Source organism: Ixodes scapularis, unplaced genomic scaffold, assembly GCF_016920785.2.
Source record: "Ixodes scapularis isolate PalLabHiFi unplaced genomic scaffold, ASM1692078v2 PGA_scaffold9__187_contigs__length_104089568, whole genome shotgun sequence".
Taxonomy (NCBI): Eukaryota; Metazoa; Arthropoda; class Arachnida; order Ixodida; family Ixodidae; genus Ixodes; species Ixodes scapularis.
Window position 1 is genome coordinate 14,742,817 of NW_024609884.1, and position 14,603 is coordinate 14,757,419.

The 14,603-nt window shown below is 45.7% G+C and overlaps 1 protein-coding gene across 3 annotated transcripts in view; it reads left to right on the top strand.

Annotated features, from left to right (window-relative positions):
* Positions 1–14,603, top strand: part of LOC8030063 (protein virilizer homolog) — an 85,269-nt gene that overhangs the window by 20,595 nt on the left and 50,071 nt on the right. For all 3 annotated transcript variants that reach the window (XM_029995669.4, XM_029995672.3, XM_042287509.1), the window contains 4 exons: positions 4,058–4,659; positions 9,863–10,046; positions 10,824–11,246; positions 12,940–13,026. In XM_029995669.4, the coding sequence (XP_029851529.2) occupies positions 4,058–4,659; positions 9,863–10,046; positions 10,824–11,246; positions 12,940–13,026 (1,296 nt within the window). The remainder of the gene's footprint in view (positions 1–4,057; positions 4,660–9,862; positions 10,047–10,823; positions 11,247–12,939; positions 13,027–14,603) is intronic.

Consider the following 14,603-nt stretch of genomic DNA (forward strand, 5'->3'; position numbering starts at 1 on the left):
AAGTTTGAAGGGTCCTACAAGTCGCCGTCTACCAAACAAGCTGGAAGTTGCCTTGAACGCGTATTTCAATGGTCACGGTCAAATTTGAAAGTGTATCTACCTTTCGAACAGAGTTCTTTTTTATGCAGCATTTGACTGCTTGACAATGGAGGGGATTCCTTTTTATTATTTTTTTGCAGAGATGATCTGGTTGCTTTCAAAATTTCACTAGATAAAATTGATAGTAAACTGTACCTTTGAGGATTACTTTAGCTTTCTAGTACGCTGTTTTACTTTAGTGCTCTGTCTTCTGTTTGGACACAATGTGCTGTAGATTTATATCATTTTGTATGGACCATGAATATTTGGTTTGGAAGGCATGATATCATTTGCTAAGCAAAGCGGCGGATCTTGGTAATGAAAACAAGGGATATGAACATATTTTAATTAAAAGGTGGAAGCAACTTGCTCTAGTGCCATGCACTGGTAGTGGTTAGGAATTTGTGACCAATTAATAATTTACTATTAATCCATTAAATGGTCTAGAGTGAAGGCCCATTGAATTATTGCAAAATTTTATATATCTACATCATTGTACATTTGGGAAGCACAATTGTTAGAATCAGTACTACCGTATTTGCACGAATATAACGCGAGTTTTTTTTCGAAATTACGTGCTCCAAAACGCACCTCGCGTTATATTCGGAATCGAGTTCAGCCACGGGGCGCGCGAGTCTGGAGAAAGCCAGAGGAGAAAGTCATCCCTCCGGCTCAATGCAAAAGGTCCAATGGAAAAAGAAGTGGGGGTGTGGAGGGGCATTTTCTAGCCATTGGGCCACGTGAAGGGGCGAATAGAAAACATAAAAAAGCATTTTTATCGCTTCTGTGTTTTTACAACGCGCGCGCACGCCGCACGCGCCATGCGGGCACCGGCCAATTCAAGCCAAGCCAAGCCGGGCCAAGTCAGGTCAACACAAGCCAAGCCAAGACCACCGACCGCGTTTACGCAATCGTGCAACACAGGCATTTGTTTACGAAGAGGGACCAGAACAAGAAGTGTGATCGTGTATCGGGTTCAGCTGTCTTTTCTCTGCCTGTGCATTTCTTAGTTTTTGCTCCAGAGTGGTCTGGTGTTTGTGTGTTGGTGCTTCTGCTTCCGCGCCTTGTTTGGATTGTGGGCTGCCGAGGAGCTCCCATGGAAGAAAAAAGAACTACCAGACAAGCAGCTGCCGTGCTGCTGCATACCTGCGTAGTCGCCAAGTGGATTGTAAACGGAAGGACCTGAGCAGTGAGGATGAGTGCAGTCAAAACAAACTGATATTTCTTCTATTTCCATTGACTTTTCACTTCTGCTATGCCCCCGAGTGCGAGAAATTGACGCGGCATCGGTTCGCGTTATAATAGTAATAATATTTTTTTTTCATTTTGGGGGCATCAAAAACTGCCCTCGCGTTATATTCGTGGTCGCGTTACATTCGTGCAAATACGGTATATAGCCTAGGCAATGCAGGGTTAAAAAACAAACACCACTGTACAAGAAGACAAATACGAAAAATACTGCCCCTCAATGGCCATAGCCATAGTGACCCCTGAATACTGAGTAGACCTTGAAACGTTGGGTCCCTAATTAGTGCATGGAAAGCCATTTTATTTCATTTGTTTGATTGTTTGGCATACATTCAACTGCCATGGACTGATGGCATAAGTAGAGGAGAGCACAGAAAGAAATTATGTTGTGTAACTCTCAAGACTGATGAGGGAAAAACGAAAAACTTCTGAGTTGAAGAAAAAGACCTAGGAGAAGAAATGCCTCAAAACTTGGCTAACTGATTTATTTCTCTCACTCCTTATGTACGCACAGTGCTGTCTCCAGCGGCCTTTTTCACAAAGACTCCCTTTGTTACCACAACCAGAGGAATTCTTTAAAGGGATACTACAATGAAATTTCGGCGCTCATTTTTTGGTCTATATGTGTTCAAAAGAGCAGTATCACATGGAACATACCAATATCTTGTTAAAAAAGTCTCGAAAAGCAATTTTAAAACGAATTAAACGATTAGCAAAGAGCACCTGGTGGATGTCGCTAACGCCTCGTTTGTAATGCTCGTCTAGGAACCTTGACAGCTAGTGACGGAGGTTGTCTCGTCTCCGGCCACGACGAGAGAAGGGGGGAAGGAGGAACTCCCCTCTTCCCGAGAATCCCTTTTGTGTGTCGCAGAAGTCCCTATTGTCCCCCTAGAAGATTATAGAAGATTAACCCGTCACTCGAAATTCGTACAAAAGCAGCCGCTTCGGTAGCTGGAACGAATAGGCCATCCTTTCGACGTCAGCCTCGCCGTAGCTTTGCTCGTCTTGAGACGACCTACATCACGATTGCGTTGGATGTCACGTGCTCTAAGCTGGGCCTTCTCCGAGCGCTTGCCAGAGTGGGCCGTTTATAACGAAAAATGCAGCTACCAGGATCAAAATAAAAACGTGCGATTGTCATTTACGGATATTGTGGATCATATTCAACCTATTTTTGAACACGACGGGAATATTTCAAATTTCGTTGAAGTATCCCTTTAAGGCAAGGTTTTGCAGACAAGATTGTCATTAAGGGGGTACACTGGCTAGAGTTTGAACTTCTGAACTACTCAAATGATAGGTATGAAATTTGCAGGGGAGATTTAACTTCAGATGAAGCTGTACTGTGCAAACTTTCAGCTCTCTAGGACAACTTTACATACCTGCCTAAGAAGATGTGTCACTCTTCGTTAAGAAATCTATGATATGCAAATAAAAGTATTAAGCATCATTTTAACTGCTTGAATATAAAGTGGGGGATGTGGGACTTCATGCTATCTAGTTTTTATAACTGAAATGTAAATATTTCAGGAAGACTGATTACCTCAAAATATGAGATGCATATCTGTCCTATGTCAATTTTTGAAAACATGGCTTTTTCTCAATGAGGACTTCAACCTAAAACAAAATAAAATACTAGATAGCCCGATTACCCCCAGTAAATTTCAGTTCAGAAACATATTGATTGTGGTGTCAATACAAGTTTACCTTTGAACAAAAGATGCCTTCGTATGAAATTTGCGGCAAAAAGCTGAACTGAGAAAACTGCGTTCAAACATTGAACTCCTTTACTTTGTTACTGCCTCACTATGTGTTGAAAATAATTATATCAGCGGAACTATTTGGCGCATGATTATGAAATTAAGTGTAAGGGTGTATAATTAATTTCTTAAACTGAAAACTGAAAAAAAAAAAAAAAAAAGTGTGTGCTTTTGTACTTTGAAGACATGGTATCCCAGAGAATCAAAAGTCTCACTGGTGATTAAATTTTTGATATTAAGTTTGACAGCAGGGCTGTCAAACTTAAATTCTTGATAGTGAGCCTGTAGAAAAGTCTACTTTTAACCAATTAATGGGTTAAGAAATTAGTCCACGATTAATGCATTCATTTATTGGTAGCTTAATGATATTCAGTTAATTTCACAGCCCTAACTGGAACCTAATGTTTTTCGGTGTAAGTTGTATTGTAAGCCTATTCTTTGTCAAGGTTAAGAAAATCTGACGGGCTGTTGCATTTGATTTGATTGAAATCTTGAAGGAAAGTCAGCCAGTCCAGATGTCTTTTCCCTGTGACTGAGCCATAAGCTATGAGTGACCAGAGTGCATCTCTGGGCTAACAAAGGTTCCCCGTCAAAGTCTAAATAAATGTAGGCCACAATCAACCAGTTTATCTAGCTCACATAAATTGTTTTCTTTCACTTGGAAAGCGGATCGCCCTTTTCGGAGGCGCAGTGGGGGGCGGCGGGTATATCACTGAGGCACGTGTTAACCCCCCCCCTCTTGCGCCACTTCGAGGCAACAGTCTGTGGATGACTCATTAGAAAATATTAACTTGCGTGGCCCACCCGTACATGCTGCTTCGTGTCGCCCCGCCGGCAGCCCAAGCCCCGCTGTAACCCATTGCACCTCTGGAAAGGGAGTCCCGTGGAAAGTTATTTGATTTGTTTGTGCCTCACTGTATTTTGTTTTTAAGGAGACATTAAAGAAAAGGTCTTGGCAACTGCATTTACAGGAGTCTCCTCACACTGCTGGTGCCCAGCGGGGTTGGGAGGGCGGCACACCCCCTTCAGCGTCCCACGCTCAGCAGAAGGCTCTTCTGCCCGTTCCGCATGTTCAGCCGAAGACAATTCAGCAGTCCTCTCGCTTCCTTTCTCCAAACACTGACTCTCAAGAACGGTACACGCCACCTCCACCGGTGCAGCGCGACCAACGAGATCAGCGCGATCAACGGGACCAGCGAGATCTGCGTGATCTGCGGGAACAACGTAACCAGCATGACCAGCGGGATCGTGAACAGCGAGATCGTGAACAACGGGATCGTGAACAGCGGGACCGTGAACAGCGGGACCGTGAACAGCGGGATCGTGAACAGCGGGATCGTGAACAGCGGGATCGTGAACAGCGGGATCGTGAACAGCGGGACCGTGAACAGCGGGACCGTGAACAGCGAGACCGTGAACAGCGAGATCGTGAACAGCGGGATCGTGAACAGCGTGACCTGCTGCGTGACCAGCCAGTCATTGAAACGCAAGGGCAGGACAGGGACGGTGGCTCCGGTGGGAAGCAACGGAGGGAGCGGGAGGTGGTTCAGCAGAAGGAACACGAGGATCCCAGGTGGGGCCACTTTTTTCCCCGCATTGTTTCTTCTAATGCAGTGGTTCTCAAAAGGGGGTCCGTGGACCCTTTGGAGCCTCTGAAGGCATTTTTAAGGTTCGTGAAACCCTTGATTATCAATCAAGGTGAATAGTAAAATTTTTTTTTAATTGATGATTACTGTTCCACAAAGCTAAATAGACCAAACCATGCGTGCCCAGTGAGTAGGGTTGATTATTCTCTCGTTTCAGGGCTTGAAAGCAGGTTTTCACCCATTTAGTTTTCTTTATTTACCCTTTTGTCACTGCAATTGCCCGTTAGCCCCTCTTTTCCCCCAGTGGATGGGGTCCCCCGTCACTTCCGCTAGTCCAGAAGGAGTTTCTAGAACATCAGTGGTTAAGAACCACTGTTCTAATGTTTCTTGCATAAAGAATTATCTTTTTTTATGGGCAATTGAAGGCAAGGCACAGATCTGGGTAAATGTTTTTTGATAGTTATTTTACATCGGTAGCTGTTAGTGCCTCTTCCCGGCAAAAATGCTCATGTACAAGCACAAACTCTACAGCAGAGGCACTGCTCTCTTTCTCTCTGTGGTTCCTCACATGGCAAGGCTCTCTCTCGTTCCCCCCTCCCTTGCCCCCTGTAGGCCGCTGCTTTTCTTGCTCCGGCGACGCTTTGCCTTCTCCCCCCCCCCCACATACACACACACACACACACCACACACACACACACACACACTCCTGTAGCCTCTATTGACAAATACCCACGTGGTCGCGCTGTGCGGACACTCTCCCTTGCCTCCCCACTGCCACTGTGTGCTCTCCGCCATTCTACAGAACAGCTCGTATACATACTTTCACTTCTTACACCGCACATGAAATCACCCCCAATGTAAAAAAGTGTTCCAGCAAAAAAAAACAAAAAAAAACCCGTCTGTGTTTTTTTAGATGCATTCAACATGTCTCACAATCGTTCCACCAAAGCACGCTTCTCACACACGTCTCCTGCATCAATTACACTGATAGCAAAGAACCCATTGCAGACATTGTACTGCATGCTGGCTGAAGACTAATCTCCTCTAACTTGCCTTTCCACAACGCAGCAGCTGCCGCTGTCAAACGCAGGACACTTTGTTTGCAATTTTATTTTAAGAAATTTGTTACTTCAATTTTAACCAATGCTAATTCTATAATTGGCAATTGTCTGTGAAACAATGTTCACTATGCCGGAGGACAGTGAAGCATACACTGTACCGTGCTGGCTCACCTGTGCCAATTGCGCTATTTCGATGAATTTGCAGTTGCCTGTACCTTGCTGCGCCCATGGCCAAATTTGCACCACAGTGCACTAAGAGAGCTTGTCAATCTGTAAACATATTGTTTTATGGAAGATTTGGTGTTTTGAACTGGCAACTCAGTCCAGACCTTCTTTTAGTAGGCAACAGTTGTAGCCGGATCACCGGCTGATCCGGTTGACACGGTGACAGTCCCTACAGTAGAACGTAGATTTCGCCCTAACCGAATCGAGTTCGGCAACCTTCCGTTGTCTACCTTAGAGGTTTTGAGGCAGCACTAAATATAAACCAGCTCATCTCTTCCTTTCATCCTGCGCACATGTAGTAAAAAGGTAGGCACGGCTTAGTAGAAAAGTAGTGCTTGTACACGAGTCTCGTTTCCTTAATGTGCTCAGTGTGGGATTGCTTTGTTATAAAATGGTTGTGCTTTCATTTTCGCGTCAACTTCTCGTGAGCTTGGATTATCGTACTTGTCGTTAAAGTGTGTGTGCTTTGTGGAACCCTGGAATTTTGTTCTCGAAGCTTAGAGGCATGTTTACTAAATCGGTAGAGTTTTTTTTATTATCAGGCATTCAGGGTAAATCGTCCGCAGTCAAGGACTCGTCACTAAATAACCGTAGCTGCTTTGAACTTTGTGTATCATTCAAATATTATTGCCTTAGCAAACCTGACTTTTTTTTTTTTTTTTCATCTTCCTGGAAATGCTGTGGCGGCCACAATCGTTGACTTTACATCTAATTTTTTCTTGGCTTTACTGTCTGGTTCGCACGCTTTCCGATGTTGACAATTACAATATATCTTGTGAAAGGTGCAATTTTAGACGTCTAGTGATTTTTGTGTCTCAAGAGAATTTTACGTATAGTGAAGATTGAATCCTAAATTGTCACACACACAGATTTCTCGTTTATAAGGGGGAGTTTTAATTGATTGTTACGACAGTCCAGCTACGCTCTCCGCGATTTTCAACGAGAACCTCAAACCCGAGGACAAAGCTATACTCCGTTTCACCTTATGTTGTACCACAGCAAAGGCCAAAAGTGCGAGCTCATATCATGGGCAGCTGCCCTTAATGCATGGGAGCTTGTGCTGCTGAGATGTGCCCTAGAGCAGGGAGCTTGCGCTTGTAGCCTTCCCTGCAGTACATCATAAGGTGAATTAGAGTATACGCTCCGTGCGGGAACTATAGGGGCGCTTTGAAATACGCGCGTAGCGCCGCTAGCGGGGGAGCTGGCGTTTGACAGTGAGGCGCGCTCAGCAGCCTGCGGCGCCTTTTCGCGTGCGAAGCTGTGGCGGCGGAAGCGCGCACGGACGGAACTTTTGCTTTTTGAGCCGATAAGTTGAGAATGATGTTGCACGAGTGCTGGGGCAGATTTAAGAAGGGCATTTAGCTGTTCTCCGCTTCTTATATACTGAGTTTGAGTCGTTATTAGGGGTAATTTCTTTAGATGCGATCGAAAAAGGAGTCTGAGAAATTTTCCGAAAAGCAAGACGGCCGCCACCATAATTGCTCTCAGTTGGAAATTTGTTTCACTCGTCGCTGTAAAGTTAGGACTGCTGGGACAATGATATTTGGAGGCAAGTGAGATGTTCACTAAGTTTGTGCACTAAGTGGGCAAAGTTTTATTAAGACAGCAGGTGTGAAAGTTATGGTTCAAACGAATAAAGGAATAAAGCTGTCAAAAATATCCAATATTGGACCCAAAATGTTGTGTTATAACCGGGCGGTGTGAAGTGCAGATTTGGACGCACAGGTTCTTGGACATGACCGTAACTTGACACATAGTTATAATACCAAAAATAGGTGGCATAGGGAAACCAGGTGGAAATTTGGTTTGGACGGCGTAACTGAATGGGAAACGGTTTTGACCGTGAAAGGGCTGTCAAGAGAATACCACTCGTCGTGGGAGATGGAGTCTTTACAGGTAGGAAGGGACTAATGCACTGTACTTCCAATTGTAACAATGTTACGAAAGGTGGTTTCAAGGCCGAGAAAACCAAGTTGCCGGCCAACACATGGTTTGGCCGTCAAAGGCATTTGCGGTCAGCTGTTGTGTAGTAATCTGGTTGTGCGAGGTGCTGATTTTCGGCACACAGGTACTTTGACAACCATAACTTGACAAAACACTTATTATACCTAAAAGAGGTGGCATAGTTTAACCAGGTGGAAATATTTTTGGTCGGCGTAACTAAATTGGAACCGGTTTTGACCGTCAGTGGCTGTTGAGAGAATACCACTCATCATGGTCGGGAGGTGCACACTGTTACTTTACAGGTAGGAAGGGACCAGTGGATGGTACTTCTAGTTCGAACAACTTTGCGGTAGGTGGCTCTAAAGCCGAGAAAAAAAATTGTTGTCTACAAGACTCGGTGTGTCAGCTTTTCCACATCTAAAAGGAGGCTGGTCAAAAAAAGAAAGCACGTGCACCACATAAACTTTGATACTCAAACATCGATTGTCCAGTGTTTCCAATTCTCATTGTAGTTTTCCTTAGATTCATATTTGTCACTTTTTGTACCGTCCGAATCTTTCTTCATGAAGTACAGACTGCGTACCATACTGGTCCGGAAATATTATCGGCTCGTACGATGGGGACGAAACTTCTTTGGAGGGCATTCCTTCAACGAAATTCGCACTGCATACCCGCGAGTGTGGGATGGCATTTCAGTTTGAGCTGAGATATGTAGGCGTTACTGGTACGAAAACAAACGCAGAGCGCAAAGCGGTAGTATGTCAGCCGTGCGGATACAGTGGCAGATGCATGATCGGGAGACCAAATTTCTCGCATCGTACGGCACTGGTCCATCGTTGTCGCTGTCCCACAAAATATCGGCGAGGTGAAAAACTGTGAAATTTCGTCCCCACGAGATACGACGCATAACTATTGGAGCACTTAACGACGCAGCAGTTCATGCTGTCAACCCAGCGCAACCACACAGCTCCGACTTCAATGCATACCAATGTACACGGCGTGGTTTCGTTTTGCTGGGGCTCTCACTGCATACCTTCAGTAACGGCCGCGCGGCGGCGCGCCGGTCGCGTTGCACGGAGTGTATAGTGGCATGCATGTGTGGTATTTAGCTATTTAGCTGTTTAGGCAGTGCTGTACGTCCACTAACATGGGCTGTTAACGTGTATCAGATAGTATTTGATTAGACCAGAGTTGCACAAACTTTTCAGGCCGTGACCCCTAAAATACTCAAACGTTGTCCAGCGCCCCTTCTCCCTCCCCCCCTCCCCCCTTTAGAGCAGTTTCAAAGCTGTCAGCGGCTTGGCTTCCTAGGCCCCTGTGACCCCGTTGCCTTACAACCCCCACTTTGCGCACCTCTGGAATAAACAACCACATGCTGCTACTATGATAGGAAACTGCACAGTACGGCTACATAATTTTGTTAGTGCGGCTCCATAGTTACTAAAAAATTTCAAAAAAATTTCTCCAAACTTTAAACTAACTGGACCACCACAGCATACTAAGAAACATTGGGGTTTTTATTTCCGGAGAGAAGTGGACTTCACTTATTGTAAAAAAGAATAAACGAATGAATCGCATTGGGACTCGTAAATGGGCTATTTTGTCGTAATGAGCCTGAAAATCTTTTGGGTAGCACCATCACTTAGGCAGTAAAGGTGACTTTTAGAGCCACTTCTCAAATAGCAAGCATTGAGCATCCCCTGCTTTCCAGTTTGAACCAGTCTTGCAGGCAGCCATTTATGAGCAGGTTCCTGGGAGAGATTTTCCTATTCACGGTTATTAACAGTTTTGATGCCTTACATAGTGTGCTTGAAAGATTGGTTTTGGGATTAACCTCTCCTTGTGAGACGCCAGTTTACACTCTCCGTAATTCAGCTTTTCCTTTTGAGTCAGCGGGTACGAAACGGCCCGTGCTAAAAGCCGCACTTGGAGCTCCCCATTGAAGCCTCTGGTCTTGCAGGAGGCGCGGCAGCGGAAGCAGTGAAGGCATGATCCGGGTCCTGGATCCCCGGCGTCCAGCATCGCCACCACCACCACGACCCGCTTCTCCGCCGCCGCAGCTGCGCCCTCGCACACCGCCAAGAACTCCTCCGTGCACCCCGCCTCCGCGCTCCCCGCCACCCCACACCGACGACGACCTTCAGGTGACGTTGGATGTTTGGGTACTTTACCTCTGACTCTGGTCACGTTAAAGGGCCCATGAAACGATTTTTGGGTTGGGATAAATCAGTTTAGATTGGGATTTTACTAATAGCACATCGTTCAGTGGACCAAAAGAAAAAAGGTAGAAAGTCAAAAGCCTGACTTTCAGTGCGAAAATTTGAAAACAGAGCGGACTATTTCGTACCTCCTCCCCTTCGCAACCTCTCTGCCTTTTCACTGTGATACATCCGCGGTCCCAAAAGCGCGTTATCGGGTCCAAACTGACGTCACACGCAACCGGACCTCACTTATTCCCTTCACCCCTAAGCTGACATTGTAGTGGAAGCTACGCGCTTGCCGGACCAATCAGCCGCCTCCCTTTCATCACCTGACTTCATTCTCTGCAGCCACATTTGCCACGCTCACGTGGCAAGTGTGGCTGGCCCAACGAGCACGTAGCTTCAAAAGCACTGTCAGCTTCGGAATGAACGGGGTGGGGAAAGCAACTTTTGTCTGAATTTTGAGCGACGGGCTAATCTTCTAGGGGGAGAATGGATGTGTCCGGGATTACACAAACGAGAGTGCGAGCAAGAGGGGACTCCCCCTTTTCGTCTTCTTTAAAATGCGCGATTTATGAGTTGAGGAGGAAAGCAAAACAGGAAAAAGTTGGAAAAGCGTTTCATGACCCCTTTAATTTTGCCGCGTCTTTCTATTCTGTTCGAGGCGCATTCGTCGACTGATATTGGCTCTTGCCCGAATTTGCCCAACCTCACGTCCAGGTTCTGCCGAGGGGTCCCCGGACGCCCAAGGAGGAAGAGCCGGACGAGGCCCTGTCGCCGGCCGAGACTCCACCCCCCAAACCCGTGGCCCCGGCCCCGGCGAAACCGGCAACGCCCAAGACGTCTCCACCGAACATGATCATGGCGGCGCCAATACCAACCATCCAGACGGTGTGCGCAGTGCCACCGGCGGCGACGGTGATCCCGATGGAACCGGTGGTGGAAGGTCGTTTGGAAGACGACGACGACCTGTTCGAGACAATCAGTCCGGACGCGTCGCCGGAGGCTTTTCAGGAGGGCTCCGAGGGCGAGCCGCCGGTGGGGGTTGCCATGGTGGGACTGGACGATGACGACAACGGCTTCGAGGAGATTTCTAGTGAGGAGGAGCCGTACCTCTCGGACAGCGACACTGGCATTGGCATGGTAAGTGTCTGCTACCTTTTGCACTGCCACTTGCAGCCTTTGACGGGTTGCTGGGCCGCGTCGTGTCTTTCAGGAGGGGCTTGTTACAGCGGTAGCAATAGCAGGCTTCTCTCACCACTGGAAATGACGACCGTCGTCGTTGTAGTTGTTGTTGTAGTGGGGCATGGATCAGCATCGCCGATATCATAAAATGCTGGAAAAATAACGCCTGCCGCCACGGAGCTCTCAGGATTCGATCCTGGGTCCGCTGCGTGGGAAGCAGACGCGTTGCCACTGAGCTATGCCATAGCTTTGACAATCTGTTTTATGTACAGTATTTGACGAGGATAGACGTGCGTGTGAGTGCTGTGTAGTGCCCGCTAGGAGGACCGCAGTTGCTGCGACGTCACGATTGAAAATTCATTGCGATTCCTCATGAATTCCAAATTTAGTCTGAGTTAATCGTTGAAATTACTAGCTTTGGCTAGGTGGCACGAACCTCCGCCCGACTAAAAGGGTTTAGCCGTATCCATCCATCCAGTACGACCTAGAATAAAAGGCCTGCACGTTACGTCATCGCTAGAGAACCCCTGAGCTGCCCTGAGCGGCAGACGCACTGCAGCTCAACGAGAGTTTGACACAAAGTGGCAGACGCGTGCGTCTCGGTGCCGCCGCGTGCCAGTGTCACGTTGTTGTGAGCCGCTGAAAGACGTGCTGGCGGTGACGCTTGCGCGTCTCGTCATTCGTCCCAAGGAGAACAATGACGTGCGTGCTAGTGAGAGCGAAGCCAAAAGGATTCTCCGTCAAGACCCCACGGTGCGTGAACGCAACACCGATCAACAAGTTTGCCGTGACGTGTACCAGCTATCGCTTTGACTGTACTGTAGATTATTTCTCTTCTCTTTAGTTTTCGACAAGTGGAAGTTTTGTGAGAGTATAATGCGTCTGGTTATGTAATGTGAAACACAGAGGAATGCCCACCTGGTTGGTGTTGGCTTCAGCAGGATTTGGGCAGTTTGTTCCAAAAATATAGATGTAGATGTGCATGCTCTGCAGTTTAAATTAAGGAATTTTGTTTTACACATATCCTTTGCTGTTCACATATTCTTGGTATAATCTCCGGTGCGTATACATCAATATGAGAACTACCGTGTCATACTAGAAGTTGTTTATACTGAATCTGCTAGGATGCTTACTCACTGTGGACTTCGTATTGAGAATGCTTACTTTCCTGACGGAAGTAATGTGTGCACATCATAAAATTCTGCGAAAGTTCTCACTTCGTACAAGCGCCCACTATTAACATTTCCCAAACTTGGGAATTCTGCAGATTCTATGTTAAACACCCACCCCCTCCAAAGCGCCAGCATAAGCTGAAAATGTTCACCCTGTTGCGGTGGCCACTAGACCTCCAGCGGCAATGACGGGTATGTCACGTGAAAATAAATGTGCTTTCTTTGATCTCTTTAACCCTGTCTTCAAAGCTCTTTATTGGCCGCCATCTTGGTTTTTACCGATTTGACCAGACAAGCACCCATGTCTAGTATAACCCAGTTTTCAGTGAAAGTTGGGTGATCGCTTCCCCTGTATTTTACAGTACAACATTTCTCGTTAGAAAGACAATTGGTGTAGGTTTTTTTGTTTTTGTTTTTAATTGCAGTAACCTCTAGAAGTAATATAGGAGACTGAGATTTTAAGAAAGCCATTTTTGCAGGTGGACGTTGACTATGACGTTGGCGAGGATTCATGGAACTACCTGTCAACCTTTGACCCTTTCCAGTGTGAGCTGCTGCCCTTGCAGGTATGCTGTCGGATGTGTCCGAAGCCCACAAATATTCTTTCTTTCTTCAGTATTCTCTAAATGTTGGAACAGAGCCACTTTGCGTCTGCATCAATATTGCTTTCGAAATGGTCACAAGAAAGGCGGTGGCTTATCCTATGTAGATTTGTAGCCTTTGACCTAGCTAGGTTTCACTGGTGGCAGAATTCTGCTTATTGGTCTTACAAATCATGTTCCTCTCTCTCCACCCTTTGTCTCTTGCAGACAGCAATTGTATCTTGCGCTTATTAGAATTAATTTTAGACCAATAAATTTACGTTTGGCAGCACTCGTTACTTGCAAATTCAAGGCGCTGCTATGGGATCAATGATGTCCCCAAATTATGTTAATATCTTAATGGGTAAATTAAAAAAAAAATAAAAAAAACTTTATTTGGTCGTATACTAAGAAGCCGGCGATATATGTTTGTTATATTGACAATGTTTTTATAATCTTGAACGACACAGAAAATACACTTCTTTCCTTTCTGGATTACCTGAATGACTGTCACCGCACAAATAAATTTACTCGCAATTACTCCGTGAGCCCGATGAACTTTCTCAATGTTAACATTAAAAAAAATAGGAAATAATTAAATGGCAGAGCTGAGCAGGAAGCCTACAGACAAGTGGCAGATTCTTCACTACGATAGCTACCACCCAAAATGTAAAAAAAAATAACATACCTTACAGTCATTTCCTTCGGTTATGTAGTACCATTAGTTATAGACTACTACTCAAACATATCAAGCCTAAATTCTATACTGAAGAGGCATTTAAATATCTTGCATTCCGACGACAAACTTAAAAAGATATTTCCCGAATCTCCCTTTGCCACTCTCCGCAAGCACCGAAGCCTCGGGAGAATGCTATGTCCATCTTACACAAAAAGTCTTGATTCATCCGGTGGCCGCGGTCCTTGTCGGAGTGCCCCATGCCAGCTCTGCCCTTCCGTTTTGAACGCTGATCGTATTTCGAGCTGCGCAACAGCTTTCTTTACTAATATTAAACAATGTATTGACATCAAAACTCCTGACGTGATATATATTATTAACTGCACACTCTGCAATATGTGGGGGAGACTAAAAAATCTCTGAAGGAGCAATTCTATGGCCTCAAGTCAGACATTGTAAATAAGGAAAGTACACCAGTTGCTAAACACTTCAACTCTGACATACAGTTGAACCTCGTTATGCCGAACTAGCATCGGAAACAGAACTTTGTTCGCTATATGCGATATTCGTTATAAAAGTACACACAAAAATTGATGCAAACGTTCCCGCAATCGAGCCCATGCAAGAACGTGCAGAGCAGTAAGATATAAAAACACGCTATCACGGACCACAAGTTCCTTACCTGTCACTAAGCAGCATTAAAAAAATTGATCGTAGCATGAGGATATCAGTATGCAACACGAGAAACGACGTTAGCTGGATCTATTATTCCGTTTATTTGAAGACGTGACTTTGGGCTGGTGCCTCTTCACCTGGAGCCACTGTGCTGAAATCATCATGCTCTAACAGACTTGCCTGACTGATTGCTTTTGTTTAAGAAACTGAC